This window comes from Kryptolebias marmoratus, linkage group LG22 (genome assembly GCF_001649575.2).
Source record: "Kryptolebias marmoratus isolate JLee-2015 linkage group LG22, ASM164957v2, whole genome shotgun sequence".
NCBI lineage: Eukaryota > Metazoa > Chordata > Actinopteri > Cyprinodontiformes > Rivulidae > Kryptolebias > Kryptolebias marmoratus.
Window position 1 is genome coordinate 14,327,671 of NC_051451.1, and position 15,392 is coordinate 14,343,062.

At 36.2% G+C, this 15,392-nt stretch overlaps 1 protein-coding gene across 2 annotated transcripts in view; it reads right to left on the reverse strand.

Annotated features, from left to right (window-relative positions):
- anapc1 (anaphase promoting complex subunit 1) overlaps positions 1-15,392 on the reverse strand; it is a 38,640-nt gene that overhangs the window by 18,257 nt on the left and 4,991 nt on the right. For both annotated transcript variants that reach the window (XM_017432563.3, XM_017432557.3), the window contains exons 12-33: positions 14,947-15,042; positions 14,098-14,188; positions 13,701-13,766; positions 13,430-13,564; positions 12,988-13,131; positions 11,717-11,777; positions 9,919-9,974; positions 9,549-9,680; positions 9,231-9,305; positions 8,324-8,437; positions 7,455-7,624; positions 6,281-6,372; positions 5,885-6,033; positions 5,195-5,273; positions 4,249-4,285; positions 3,907-3,980; positions 3,515-3,693; positions 3,171-3,257; positions 2,891-3,030; positions 2,526-2,644; positions 2,171-2,301; positions 1,407-1,547 (exon numbers count right to left, since the gene is read on the reverse strand). In XM_017432563.3, the coding sequence (XP_017288052.1) occupies positions 1,407-1,547; positions 2,171-2,301; positions 2,526-2,644; positions 2,891-3,030; positions 3,171-3,257; positions 3,515-3,693; positions 3,907-3,980; positions 4,249-4,285; positions 5,195-5,273; positions 5,885-6,033; positions 6,281-6,372; positions 7,455-7,624; positions 8,324-8,437; positions 9,231-9,305; positions 9,549-9,680; positions 9,919-9,974; positions 11,717-11,777; positions 12,988-13,131; positions 13,430-13,564; positions 13,701-13,766; positions 14,098-14,188; positions 14,947-15,042 (2,368 nt within the window). The remainder of the gene's footprint in view (positions 1-1,406; positions 1,548-2,170; positions 2,302-2,525; positions 2,645-2,890; positions 3,031-3,170; positions 3,258-3,514; positions 3,694-3,906; positions 3,981-4,248; positions 4,286-5,194; positions 5,274-5,884; positions 6,034-6,280; positions 6,373-7,454; positions 7,625-8,323; positions 8,438-9,230; positions 9,306-9,548; positions 9,681-9,918; positions 9,975-11,716; positions 11,778-12,987; positions 13,132-13,429; positions 13,565-13,700; positions 13,767-14,097; positions 14,189-14,946; positions 15,043-15,392) is intronic.

The following is a 15,392-nucleotide window of genomic DNA, read 5'->3' on the forward strand; positions in this document are numbered from 1 at the left end:
ACTACTAATAATAATATGCTGCTGAATAAAGCTGCCTCCTTTCTATTAAATCAGTTCCCAATCCGCCTGAAATTAAAAATATTAGCAGCGTTTTAAACCACATATCATTTAGACTAGTTAGGGTTAGGTTGGGTTAACACAGATCATATTTAGTTATGTGTTACTTTCATTTTATTCTATATTAATGAAAAAGGAGTGTGTGGATACCTCAAAAACGTCAGTGAATTTCAGTGACTCATTCTGAAACATTAAGACAACTCCACATTCTCTTTAAAACCACAGCAACACAATTCTAATGAACTGATCTGCTGTGCGTCTAATTTCTCCTTTTCAACGAGTTAAAACGGAGAAAACCACCGACAGCGAGCAGGCGTCACTCAACCACGCTCACAACTTTCATTCACACTAATGACTGTCAGTTGCGGCCACGTTTCGCTTCACGTCGTTTGCTACTGCGGTCTTTGACTGGTAAATTAATTTTCTTGAGCAGTAAATGTCTGTCAGGAAATCATCTTGTCCTAACATATTGTAAATATGTTCTTTAATATTTGGGGTTTTTCATAAAAAGCTAAAATTATGGCAATAAACAGCTCAGAAATGTATTTTATCCTACATTACAAATACCAAGTGCACATAATCTTTATGATCAAAATAAATTACTAGCTGTACTTTAAAAGGCAAACTGCTTTCTTTTTGAAAAGCTCAAATGAAAATACAAAGAAATGATGTGCAGTAGTTTAAAATCTCTGAAAAAGCATCCCCATATTGCACTTATACGTAAATGACAGAGTGAAAACACTTCAATAATCAATTACAGCTTTAACTCTTCTTCTGAATCAAAATGAGACAAAAAAAATATCTATATAAAGGTCCAGTGGTTTCTTTGCATTTTCACCTGTATCTATATGAAAACATTTTGGTTCAGCAGAAATGAGATTTGGCTTGCAGCATCCTGTTTTTCTCGCCTGAAAGTGGGAAATAAGCATTTTTTTTTTCTAATTTCTCAGAAGGCAGAGTTTTGCTTTGACTCGCTGCTTGGCTTTGATGCAACTTCACCTCTCTCATTTACACTCATCTAGAGAGAGGTGGAGCACGTTGTGTATCTGCAAGGTAATGAGAGTAAAGGAGTGCATCTTCTTTTAACCTGTACTTCATGTTGCCTTTCCAAGAAAGTTAGTCTGAGTACAGTTTGACGTAAATTATTGTAAAACAATACTTTAGAACTCCATCTACTGGAGCATTAAGGCAGAGGATATTTATAAAAATCAATATATATCTTCCTGTGTGTTGTTTTTTTATGATTTATTATTTTCTAATTATAAAACCAAAGTTTAAAAAAAAAAACTAAAAACAAACACTTGAGTCATCTCTGTGTGATGTTTGTCTAGGTGCAGATATGTGTGAACCTTGGTGAGGTAGTCATGTATGTTGAGCGTGGCCAACTTGGTGAGGTGTCCATTCAGTCCCAGGGCCATCAGGAAGCCTGCATACTCGTTAGCCAGTTCAGGGCTCTTTGGCTTGTTGTAGGCAATCCAGGCCGAGTCCACCTACAGAAGAAGAAGAAAAATCTTTGTTTTTATTTTTTTTAAACTAAAATAATAAGTCTGATTACTAGAGACTAGTGACAAAACTAAAAATGAAAGGCAATCAAGTGTGCGTCGGTACAATCAAAATAAAAGTATTAAAGTATTAAATTATTTGTGAATGCATAAAGGCACTTAATCAGATGGTCAGTTTTTAATAACAGCTGCTATGACAAACATGTAAAAGATTCAAAATAAGGATTTTATTTACTAAGAAACAAATTTAAGTCCATTTCACAGATGCACTCCTTCCCATTAATCTAGCAGCGTCTGAATATGATGTTGTCACATTTAAAATAACCTTATGGTGCTGCTCAGTGACAGTAAAATCTGTTAAGTCAACACAGAAAAAGCCTGAACTGTTGCAGACAGACTGGTGCAGCAGCTATGGGTTTATCTGAGGAAGAAATGGTTTTCTTATTTAAATTCATTTACTCTTTATTTATTGTTTTTAAATCAGCTCCAGGCATCCTTAATAATATATTTTTTACATTTTGGATATTGCAGTCCAGGAGTGATGACAAAGCAAAGCTCATCTACACAATAAGCATGCCTCCTCTAACTTTTCAGCTTGGTTTCAGACTAACATGTGAAGCAGGGGCTATTTTAAGTCCAGCTGCTACTCCATTATGGAAACTGGGCCAGCTGGTCATGTTGGGAGGAACATCGATATTCCCACTGTTGAGATCAACCATGGTATTCCTGGGAGGAGCACGACCTTGAAAAGAAAAACATGAAACAAGCTGCAATAAATACTGATAATTCCATATTATTATAAAATTAGTAATACCCTGAACCTTAAAAAAAGGCAAACACAGATTGTCCTCCTGCTAAATAAAATGTCTTTTTTTTTTTAAACAAACGTCCACACATTCTACAATTTCTCTTAAACAAAAAAAAACTTTTGAGATAACCTTTATCCTTCACTACCATCAAAAATACCTGTAAGATTGAGTTTTGGTACAGGCAAAAGTTCAGTCGGTACAGGATGGTAAGAAAAGAGCGTGAAGAGGCCTCTGCCCACTGGAAGAGCCATCGTCCTCTGACACAACTGGAGAAGTCTGAGAAAGGCGGTAAAAAAGAGACAAAAAGGCCACAAGAAATTAAAACCCTGAATGAATAACAAACAATCTTTACCAAGAAAAACTAAAGTTTAAATAAATTTAGAACTGTAAAACACAAAGTGTGAGCAGAGGACAGGAACACACAGTAATATAATTCCCTTTAAAACTATTGTTTGGTTACTTGCTAACATTTATATCCTATAATACAAAAAAATAATAGTGACCCATCTATAATGTACTTACTTATTCTCTTTCTCCTCGATATACTCGTGGTCTGAAACCTCAGGTAGTTGGACGACACTGACCCGGACCGGCCTGGAGCTCTGCAGAAGCCTTCTGACTTCCTGGACCCGTAGATCCTGACTCCAGATCAGTCCTGTGACCTGATGAGGAGAAAGAGGGAAAGAATATCAAGATTTTCTCTCAGGAAACCCTATGTTGAAGAGTAATATATCCTACAAAAATCTCTCCTCAAAAGAAGGACAAAGTCATTATGTAAAAATATGCTGAATGATCCAGTTACCTCTTGAACGATGTCTGACATCCCATCTTCTTCCTCATCTGCTTCTGTTGTTGCAGGGGGCTCCAATGACAGGCCTGAACCTACAGACTGGAAAAGAAAATGGGAAAAAAAAATTCTTACAGCAACAAAACGGCTGAAAATAACATACAATGTAGATAAAGTATCCACTTTTTTAGGTCCACTTTTGTCCACATTTACAGCTTTTTAAATAAGTGAATGAAAATGTATTTTTATAACTGATTGTGGACATCCTGGAACTATGTTTTGCTAACATGAAACAATGTCTGTGTCCTCATTCAACTCGAAATAAAAAAGCTCTACATTTTAATTTATTGGATTCTTACAGCTTTGCTCTTTGCCAGGGTCATCTTGTGAGCTTGTTTGGTCAAGTCCTGTCGCCCAATCAGCAGGCACACCTCTTCAGACCAATCCGAACATGGCTGCTCACGGCATCGATAGATGGCCTCCCTGATGGGCAAAGCCACGCCAAAAGGGACCGACTCCAAGTCTTTCAGAGTGAAACCTGCATCAGTGAAAAAGGGAAGGACAAGAGATGCGGCCATTTAGGCTTTGACATAAACACCAGGACGGGTAATGAGTTTTAAAAACTGGATCAGATGCTGGTTTTCTCTGAACATATGCATTCTAGCTTAGCTGGACATGTATTAAATATCTGAATTTGCATTAATAGGAGCCAGTGTGGAGGATTTGGCTGAAAAAGATATGCATCTCGTACCCTGTGAAGTAAGCCAGACCACCAACTGCTCAGCCAGACTCTCACTGGAAAACCTCACCTTCACACTGCTCTGCCTAGGAAAAAGAAACACATGAGCATCAGTGAGAGAGCTGATAAAAATGATATAACACAATACAAGAGGAAAATGTTACAATACTAAAACTAGGATCCTTTTATTTGAAATTGGTTTGCTTAAAGCATTAACTAAAAATGTATGATTTAAAATGTGTTTTTGTGTACTAAGAGCTTAAATACAATGCCTGTAAATGTTTTACAGGATAAAAGCACAATACAACTAAAACAATAAAGTCCCTTTTTCTCATTTTTGTGAACTTTTATTACCTTCTGAAGTTCAGCTCTGTAGCACATGACCTTTGGCCTAAAAATATGTAAGAATAAAAAAATGAAAACAAGCAAACACCAATAAAATGCAGCAGATTTGCTACTTATTTAAATTTCCTTCAATCAGGTTCATTATATTCGCTCATATTCTGAACAAAACTGTTTAAAATCAAAATCAAATTTATAGCCATCTTAAACTTATAATATTTTGCTGATAAAATGTACCCAAAAAGGTGTTTCTGACTGTAAGTTAGAGTCAAGTGGAGCTCTTTGTGTATGTGGGATGGCATCTCTTGTGTTTGCCACTCACAAATGACAACATAATACTGAAAGGAGAAAAAAAACAAAAAAACACTGAGGATGTTCTCACACCGCCCACAAAGTCAGGGCAACATTTTGTCACAAAGGAAAAATGGCTGACCTGCTGTGATGACTGTCAAAGAGCTGCACTGAGTTTGTCACAGCAAAATAAGATGGACTGGGTGACTCACAAACCTGCAATACACACCTTTTCATTCTTAAACAGGACCCTGAAGCAGGGAACTAAGGAAGTGGCAGATAATATGGCCAATATGTCAAACATACACACAGAGCAGCATAGCTCAGGGTAAAAAATAAAAATAAAAATAAAAAAATACAAGATAAATGATCTTGGAACTGCAAAAGTCTGCAATGTCCTTGGTACTTTTAGTCCCAGGGACATTTTCTGAGGAAATAAAAATTCCCACCAGACCATTTGCAGTCTACAAATTTGACAACATTTGGCAAATAATTTCCTAAACAGGAACACTGCTCACTCATTGCAGTTTGTTTGTCTGTGGGGAATTGTTTAGTCGAAAGTCCCTGCAGTAGAAATGCTAAAGGTTAGAAAAGTATCATCTAAGAGGTCATAGCTTTTTTTTTTTTTAAGAGCTCAGTTCTTGTGATATAAATCCAGCAAACATACCTGCTGACAGTTTAAACAGGTACTTTGATTCATTCGTAGCAGTCGCATTATCGTCTCCCATGATATAAAGAGCATAACTCTGTGAAATGAAACAGAACAAAAGGTTTGCAACAAATAATTTACTGTTATACTTTAATATATATAATTTGACTCTCTAGTGTGATCACTGCACTTGCCCAGACACTCTGCTGCATATTAACATTTCTTTTTATGTTTCTAGCTTGAAAATGCTTCTCTAAATAAGTAAATTGTAATAATTTGGGACAGCCGATTCCCAAAGTATTCATCAATCACTCTGAAGCTAAATTAACTAAATATTGTTAATGGAGAATTACATTACGTGTATTTGGAAAATCAATACACTGTGAACCTGGACTATTATTGAATAATTCAAAAAACTAAATAAATCAGCACTGATACATCCCAATTACCCCAAAAAAATGATAATGGACATCTACAATTTTAAAAAGTTAGCCTAAAAATACAATACCATCAGTAAGGGATTTTACAGCAGCAAAATGTCACAAAGATCAAAAGAACAAGCGCGACTGATGTCACAACCCCCATAGAAACCCAATTTAGGTTATTATGAAGACAACAGTAACCTAAATACAGCTGTGGTTCATGATAAGACACGCTACCATGCTTTGTGTAATTCATACAAAACATAAACAGGAGCATTTGTCATACCAGAACCAGCAGTCTGGTCCTCTGACAGATGCCTGGCAGGTACGGAAAAGGTGAGCTTTCCTCTCCTCTCAAGCAGCTGCTGAGCCAGCTGAACACACACGGAGGCTTAGAGCTCAGGAAGGACGGACGGTGCATCTGACCAATCGCAGCTGAGGAGGAACAGGTGAACACAGAGGGGAAAAAAACAATCACAAGGGAGGCAATAAAATTTATACACTAATTGGATACAGATGTTAACAAAGTAATATGTTTATGATACAATTACCTCCACAAATATAAAGAACTCTATAGACTGTAGAGTTGACTTTTATTAGCAACAGACCCTTATTTATTTCACAATGACATGTCTTGTCGGTTTCCTGCCTGAATACCATTAAAAACTATTTAGCATCTTACCCGGGTCTATGATGCAGCTCTCAGTAAAGGAACTAATTAATGAAGGGTAGTCTCTCCAGTACAGATCAACATATTCTTCTAACTGCAGGTCTCTGCAAACACAAACAAAACAATCAAAACGTGCACATAAATGCATCAAACCGTACATACTGGACATATGTAGAGGGTCAAACATCACAGTTCAGATCTGTGTTCTTCTCAACAGAACAAAGTCTAGAAAAGCATTATTTCATTTAGTACAAAACTAAAGTTTAATTACTTAAACCATTTGGTATGCATCAAGCATTTAACAGTGCCTACTGCTATACGGCTGGACACTAAATTTTGAAAAGTCATTAGCACGATTCCAAAAATAGCTCGACATTCTCCAACAGCTCCTGTGACATTTAACTTGTTTTGGGCTGCGACTGAACGCAGAACAAAAGTAATCAACAAGCACAAATCATTAAAACTCCTCTTTACATCAGAAGCTAAATTATATTCAATATCTCTTCCCTAGGCGAGATAAAAAGATTACGTTATCTGTGCACAATATTAGACATGTGGGGGGCTAAAGTCCGTACCACCTACAAAAAATACGCAAATCTGAAAAACAATCGGGTTTTTCTTTTTATGGTCACAAAATTAATATTGAAAAAAAAATGGGTATCTCCCACAAATGATCAAATAAAACAATCAAGACTCTCCTATGCTTACCCAGTTAAGAATAAAGAGTGCAAAAATTTGCACTATACTTAAATGCAACCCACATATTAACAATACAGGCCAATTACTCTGAAGAGCACTTTGCTCTCCCACTCCATTTATTCTTTTTTCATCACGGTCACCATTAACAGCAGTCACTTGACTATCTGTTCAAGTTTATCTCAGTACAAATCACTGAAGGGCCTTGATTACATACAAACTTTCACTTGAAACAATGAGCTGTGTTCCCTCTTTCCTTCCCATTGTGAAAGTTCAGCGCAGTTTAGAACAAATTTGAATAGATTGCGTTCGTTTTGAATAGTGACACAGGTCTCATCTCTCTTTGGTAACAGCTGTTTATAATAGAGACAGTTTGTTTTTGTCCGCCCCACATTTTAATTCATAAATACGCAAACACTTCACTCCCTGGCCTAAACCAGCAAAAGGTTATCTAAGAGAAAAGAACGAGGTGTAATACAACCACGGCTACCTGGCCAGCTGCTGCAGCAGACACACCAGCGCTGAAGCTCTTGCTCTCTGCAGCTCGTCCAGCTGCAGCTCCTGATACAGCAGATGAAGAACATAGAAAAGGGCAGGGATGTGAGGGAACAGAGGCGCTGAACTCTCCAGCTTTAGAGATGAACTGGAGGAAGAAGACGCCTAGTGAAGGAGAAGAAAAACAAATATGGGGTAGAAACATTAGCAGACATTTAAAATACAAAACACAAAATTAGAACTACACCAAGTAATAGTTTCCACTAACGCCTACATTTATATTAGTTTCTGAATAAAACAAAGTTGTTGTTTTTTTGTTTCAACCAATCAAATGAACCAAGTGACGGCACAGAGAATAGTAGACAAAATGATTGTTAGTTCTATATTCTGGAGTTACTGATGTATATTTTTGGCTTTTATTAATTTATCTTTTTTAATACCAGATTTAGTTACCTGTTATTTTTAGTTCTGAAACCTAAAGTGTATTTCCTGATCAAATAACAGATTACAGGCTCAAGAACAGCAGAAACGTCTGCGTGATGCAATATAATTCAGCTACACCATAAACTGCAGGTTCTGATAATACAGTCAAATTAACTCCTCAGGAGAAACATGTCACGTTGTTTTCTTATTGGCTGAAACACCTCAGGTGGAAAACCAGAAATGTAGATCAGGAATAAGAAAAAGAAAAACAATACCGACATGAAAAAGGATACATAATGATTTGTAACCATTTAGATGAAAAAAACAAAATGCTTCCCTATTATAGTCTAACCCAATACAACAATATAAGAGAAGAAATGTCCCAACATTTACATTCTGTACCCTGTCTGCAGAGAATGCTGCAGTGTGCGAGTTACATACAGAAGACAGGTCTTCAGTTTCTGTGGTAACAGCATCACTGGACTCTGCTGAACTACAGACAGGCTGGAAAATTATCTGACGATGGTAATGAGAGGCCAACAAGTAGTCCCAGTCCTACAGAGAGAAGAGACAGATGATGGTGGTAAAGACAACAACACAACCAAAACTGCATAATAAAAACAAAAAAAAAGTACACACAGTGCTAAGTAGTCGACTGACAGTTTGTAAGATCGATTTTGTAGACATGTGAGAGGAGATTATTGACTCTCTTCATGGCAGGAAATCTGTCTCAGGTTGAACTGAAAACATTTAAAACCTTAAAGCTTTGACAGGTAATCAGCACCCGTAAGGGTAGGAGTTTCCTGATATGGAGTACAGCCTTTAGTAAATTTGCCTGCAGTGCTTGTCTTTTTGTCTGGACATTTTTTACACAACTGTTCAATCAATTACAAAAAAAACCTTTAGTTAAATCTGACTCGTGTTTCCTCAGGTTAAACACACAGAAACATCACGCAGTCAGCCTCTAGCTGATTGACATTTTCCAGTCATGTTTGTTTTTACAAGAACATACACAAACACAGATTACTTAAGAAATCTCCTTTAATTAGGGGCATTTTAAGAAAATCCTCTTCGGGCAGTTTGAAGATTAAGACACAGTTTTAAATTTTTGTTTTGTGGCCAGCTGGGACTGTTTTCTGCTTGCCACTATTTAAAAGTTATAAAAGAGATTTTTTTTAATACATATTTACCCTCTTTTATATTTTCCCTCTCGTTTCTTAGAAACATCATAATCCCCATTTACTGTGTTCTCCTTCACAGGTATGAGTCCTTTTACAACTACCAGTTCATAACTTATTTGTTGCTTATTGATCCTCAGTCCTTACAGCACACACACACACACACACACCTCATCAGAGCCTTGATCAGAGTGACGAGCCTTCTTCGCTGCGATAACAGGAGAAAGAGGCCCTTCAAAATGCAGCTTTAGAACGAGACCAGAAGACAGAGAATAAGGGTACTTTGAAAAATTAAAAAAAGATTTTATGTATTAAAGAAAAAGACATTTGAGGTGAATATTTTCTGAACCTTTAAATCATGTTTCAATCAAAACCTGCTTAGTACATTTTGAGATTAAAGTGCAATCAATTGTTTTCAAGTAGGCATTTTTTAACTCTTTATAGAACAGTAAATATTAAAAAAAACTATTCCTCAAAAGTGGACTTACTTGTCGGGTCCAAGCCAGCCGCTCTGTGTTGTAGCCCATCAGTGTCAAGAAGCATGTGACAAACTGGCTCCACTCTGCGTGAGCACTGGGACCTCCGGGGGCGTTATAGATGTTGTACCACTTCACCAAAACCTGCACATTTAACAGAAATTAGAGAGTTAAAAAAACTGTAATGATACATGCCATAAAAGCCTTTTATTTATTTGCAGCAGGGATGTTTTTAAAGCAAAAGTAAGAATTCAGAAACATCTGTAACAGCTCAATCACAAACTACAACATTTTAAAACTCAAAAAATATTAATAAAAACATAGCATGCATTTTCCCTGACTGACTCTGGCTGCTTTTTAGTGACTTTTGAAATGTACAAACCTTCATAGCAGCTTCTTTGGGCAGGATGAATCGGATCGACTGAAGGCACTTTCTCACTGGAAAACAGCCAGAAGAGAACAAAGAGCAGACATTGTGACAGTTGACAAATATGAGAAAAGAAAAAATAAACTTACTGCAGACCAACTTCAGATTCCTTGATTCAAGCACATATTTTGCAGAAGTTTACTTCATTTTTTTTAGTGTTTTAAATCAATGGATAACTAGTGGGTTATCTAATTAAAGCAATCTTTACATTTTTGGGTGAAGCCTCAATTTAAAGGTTAATTAAAGTTAAGAAGATCAGCCAAATGGTGGCTATGCTGTCTGTAGACCATTGAGGGATAACAAATGCAGTGGTGGTTTACTGTTTCAGTAATAATTTAGCATTTATCAATTCACAAGTGTTTTGCATTACAGATATAACTACCAGGAATCTGGATCCCTGCATTTACTAAGACTCACAATTTTTATATATATATATATATATATATATATATATATATATATATATATATATATATATATATGTTGTCACATACTTGCAAAGACTTTCTGGGGTGAAAAACAGCATTCCTAAGCAACTCTTTTGTCTAGTGATTAAGTTCAATCTTCAAATACTGTTTATAGAACGCCACAGCTGGACTTACAGCTGAAGTATAATTTTGAACGTACAGGAAGATTTTGTAGCATTGGAAAAAAAAAAAACACTAGAACAGTAATTAGTGCCACCATGTCTGACCAATCAGATTCCTAATCAACATCACTAGGCGATCTTAATTGGACATCCGCAGCGGGAAAGGTCAAGAAAGAGGAGGATAAATGCCATTTCATGAGAGGAAGAAAGCCTTTTCTATTCAATCGATTGCTAAAAAACAGGGAGCAGTGAAACCAGAAAGGAAGTTGGGGAGGATAATCACCTGAATGACACTGAAGGTTTAAAATAAAAAAAAATAAAAAGAGTATCAAAAATACAGTTTAAAATTCTGAACTTTAATAACAAGCAAGATGAAATTAAAACAGACGTCAGGGCCAGAGCTGATGCCGACATCATCATAGAAAGGAGCTAAACTTTAATTCAACTGGTCAAAAAGTAAAGTGTAACTAATAGTAATTATTCCTAAGTACTTGGAGAGGCATGATGTTAAAAACACTTAAACAGCAGCTGTGTAACATTGTCACTGAAATAACTCATTTAATAATTAATAGGATTTCTTCACGGTATATCATGATGGATGTGTTATTGTTTAAAAATCTGGGGAGTTTGAGGGTTAACTTGTTTATTAATTCAGCTGCCCATACATTACATTTCACTTTTGTGTAACAAACACATACCTTCATTTCTAATTTCAAATTAACAAAGGAGCTGATTCTACTTTGGTTTGTAAAATAACCAAAGTTCAAACTGATTTTATCCACAGTTGCATGTTTGCCACATTAAAATTAATTTTAAGGCTTCAATGGACAACAAACCAAGGGAGGGGGAAAAAAAAAGAGAGAGGGAACGTGATCTTTCAAAGCTGCAGAAGACACTGACGTAATAGATTAATCACTAAGTGTTTGCGTGTCTGCCTTGTGATGGCATCCTTGATAAATCAAGATCAGACGTCACTGTAAAACAAACCTAATTTCAAGGCTCCAACTGCTCTGACTCAGTTATCTGTGTATGCCTGGGGTGGTCCTATTAAAATGTACACACTTTCTCAACAAACAGACCTAACTAGCTAACAGAAACCACCTCATTTTAGCCGTTTACAAGTCATGCCTATTCAGTGTGTGTGAGCATGTGTGTGTGTCTTACCCAACTCCGACGTAGCAATCTCAGGAATAGAAATCCTCGGCATTGTGCCACTGCTCAGCTCCTAGAGTAAAAGACAAATAGCACACAAGTTCAGATGACCCCTTTCACTCCAATTTCACTGTGTATTTAAATTTAATTTAATTTAATTTAATACTCAGCTTTGTATAAATGTAACCTGTAAATAAAGCAGTTTAATTGAAACTTAATACAACTTCCCTGTTTTATTATAAAAATAAACAAGCATGTCTGATGAAAAAGCCAATTAAGTGAAGTGATGGAAAAGCTCACCAGCAGTTTGCACCAAACAGTAGACTATTTAAATAAAATTAAATACCTGTGCTGTGAACAGCATTAAAAAAAAAAAAAATTAAAAAAAACTGTTGTTGCTTCAAAGCTTTTAAGTCCCCAATGCACAACCATTAAGGTATTATAATTATCTTATTTCTAGTTTGTTCCTAGCACTTTTATCACATGACTTTTTCAAGGAGAAGAGAGTGGCATATGCTGCTCTTATCTACATGTGGTTAGTTAAGCAGAGAATTTTTTAACGTCACATTATATCTCATCTTTAAAAGATCAAACCTTGATGACAAACCAACCCACCAGCCAGACAGCACAAACCTGGGGCTTTAAAACCTCCAAAAATGCAACAACTAAGGAACAAAGTCAAAAAAAAGGTTTACAGGCTGTTATGCTTCTTTATGTCAAATGTACTTTTTTTTTTATTTGCAGATTCTATATACTCCAAGCTAAAATGGCTGACGCACACATAACACATTACTCAGAAACTAAAAAAAAAAAAAAAAAATCGTTGCAGTACAGCTCATTCACAAATATTACTTGACCTAAAAAACATACATGCACATACTGCACTAAACACTAACAGAGATTCTCAATGCTTTGTGTTTTAAAATAAATAATGACCCTTATGCTGCAAATGTGTTGTTTTTGTGGGGGATCAAAATAAAAATAACTGCTTGAATCTAACAGCAATTTAATGTGCTTTGGCCAAAAAAATAATCAAACATGACTTTCGAACAAAAAGTCTATTTTCTGGCTCAAAACTAATCTGATTTTATTTCATTATGTTCAACATATTCAGACAACTCTTGCAAGTTTGAACTAGAGTTGCATCTCATGAATTACACACAATGTTTTATTATTAAAGGGGGAAAAAAAGAAGAAAGTGTAACAGACGTAAATGAATCAAACTGAATTTTTGGGCATATCTAGAGAGTTGTTTAATTTTTTTATTACAAACTCAAACTTACCAGAGTGACCTGGTTGCAAACAGGATCCCGTAAAGCATTAATAAAGGGAGTGGCTTGTTGAAAAGTGCAATCTTCAAAAAATGAAGCTTCGTGGTGTTTATAGTTTGAACCTCTCAGCTCAGATACTGGCGAAGGCATAATGTCCTGAAGAAAAGTACAAAAAATAGTAACGTGGATGAAAGCAGTAAAACTATACAAAAGTAAAGAACGTGATGTAGAAATGTAAAATTGTAAAAAATGAAGTCTAAAGCCTAATATTTTCATCTATCAACAAAATTATATAAATGTATAAAAGAAAAATTAACCCTAAAATGTAACTAATGGCCTTGTCTTCTGAAAACTGTCTTAGATTTCATAGCTTTGAAAGGCAGCGAGGAAAATAAAATTAAAAAAAAAAACAACGCTGCATTAAGAACAGCATATCTACAAGAGATGCTGGTACCTCAAGTCTTTGGAGGTGTCTGTTTCCAGCATTCGCAGGTGTGCTAACATTCTCCACTGGTGTGCTGAGGTGAGGAAGCTGGCTGGAGAGGCTGAAGGTGGGTGACAGGAGGCCGGGAACAAACACCTTACTGACCTACAGGGACACCAGGAAACCAAATTCATGACTGTGTCACCTGATGACAGCACATAAATGGTCAGAAGGATAAGTAACATGTAAGACAGCTGTGTAACAAACTGCAGTCATGGACTTTTCTAAAGGCTGTACCTACCCTGGTGATTCCTGTGTAAAGAACCAGACTGCCACATGCTTCCAGAACCAACATGGCATCTATATTCTGTGGAGCAGAGCGTAATTGTTTTTCAGCAAATCAGCATTTCTCATGTCCTTGACTAAAATAAACCATGTGCTTTGCCAGTTTACTGATAAATTGTTCAGTCTTTAAATGTCTACTCAAGTTCATGATTTCTAACAGTTTTTTTTTGTTTTGTTTGACCAAAAGTCCAACATAATAATACCTTAAGTACATATAATAAAAACCAAAACAATACAGGCAAATATCTATTAGGCTGTACAGGTGGACCTAATATTAGTGGTTAGTAGGTGTGCTGTACAGATACAGCTCCCACTTTTATTAGAAATTAAAAATCGTGGTTAAACTAATGTACCTGCAGAGGTGCAGCATCTTTGGCAGGAATGGTTGTCACAGAGGGGAAGATGAGCTGGGTCGTATCGTTGCTCTCAAGAAATTTAACACATCTGTTGAAACAAAAAAATGGGACAAATTGTGAATGTAGAAGTCACATTCATCAAGCAGGTCAATGTATAAAAGAGGAGACAAAAGAAGACATTTTTAATTCCATTTCAGAGGTTATCCTTATTACTCAAGGTACTGTAAGTTATCCATTCATGTTTTTGTAATACTACTAAACTGCATGGTGCTAACAAATGTTATTTACTAATTGGAGCAGATGCCACACATCCAAGGCATGTACACATTTGGATCCCGATCCCATAGTCTATTTTTATTGATTATAACCTAAATAAATTTTCAGTAGAAGTTTGCAGCCTAAATGTTGTTGCAAAATTCATTTAAATATCTCCACAATCTTCAATAAAGTTCTATAACAAGTATGGTGTGTACTCCAAGTTTAAGGGCAGCTAATTAGAACTGATGTGGCTGTAAATGTGATGTCAGTCTGTTCAGAGTCACAGAAAGGACATCTCTGCAGCTGACATGGACATGAATATGAGTTGAAAAGAGAAGGTAATTAATTGTGATGCAAATATAAATATAACCACAATTATAGGGGCAAATTACATTCATATAGCTCAAAGTGACACATGGTTTAATAAAGCTGCATGTGATTTTACACAAAACCATCACTACTACTGTAAAAATATAAATATATAAGCAATATTAATGTTTAAATAAAACAGCTCTAGTGTTAAAGTATCCTGGTATCTTGAACACTTTAAATTAAAGTATGAGGACACTGTAGTGTATATGTTTTGACCTCAGCTGCTGATGAGACTCCACCAGGAAACAGAGGTAGCAGTTCTCACAAAAGTCAGACGTGATAAATACTTTAGATGCCTGGCTGCTCATCTCCCTGTGAAAGTAAAACAAAAAAACAGGACTTACGTAACAAAACAGCTAAACACCTTTAAAACAAAGCATTAAATCTTAAAAATGCAGAGTCTGTTTTCACAAAAATGGGGGAGGCCACTCACACTGCAGTTTTCAGATTTCTAAACAGGGGTGGAAATTAGCCCCCGCCACCGGCCAAATGCGGGTAAATATTTGAAGTGGCCGGTGAATTTGATCAACACACACGCCACTGCGGCGGGTTGGCAATTTGAACAGAAAAGGTGTTATTTGTCCTCTTGACATATAGGGGGCAGCAATGTGCTCGAGTTGCTGCTGTTACGTCGAGCCGCGTTCCCCCATCAGATATGGTTC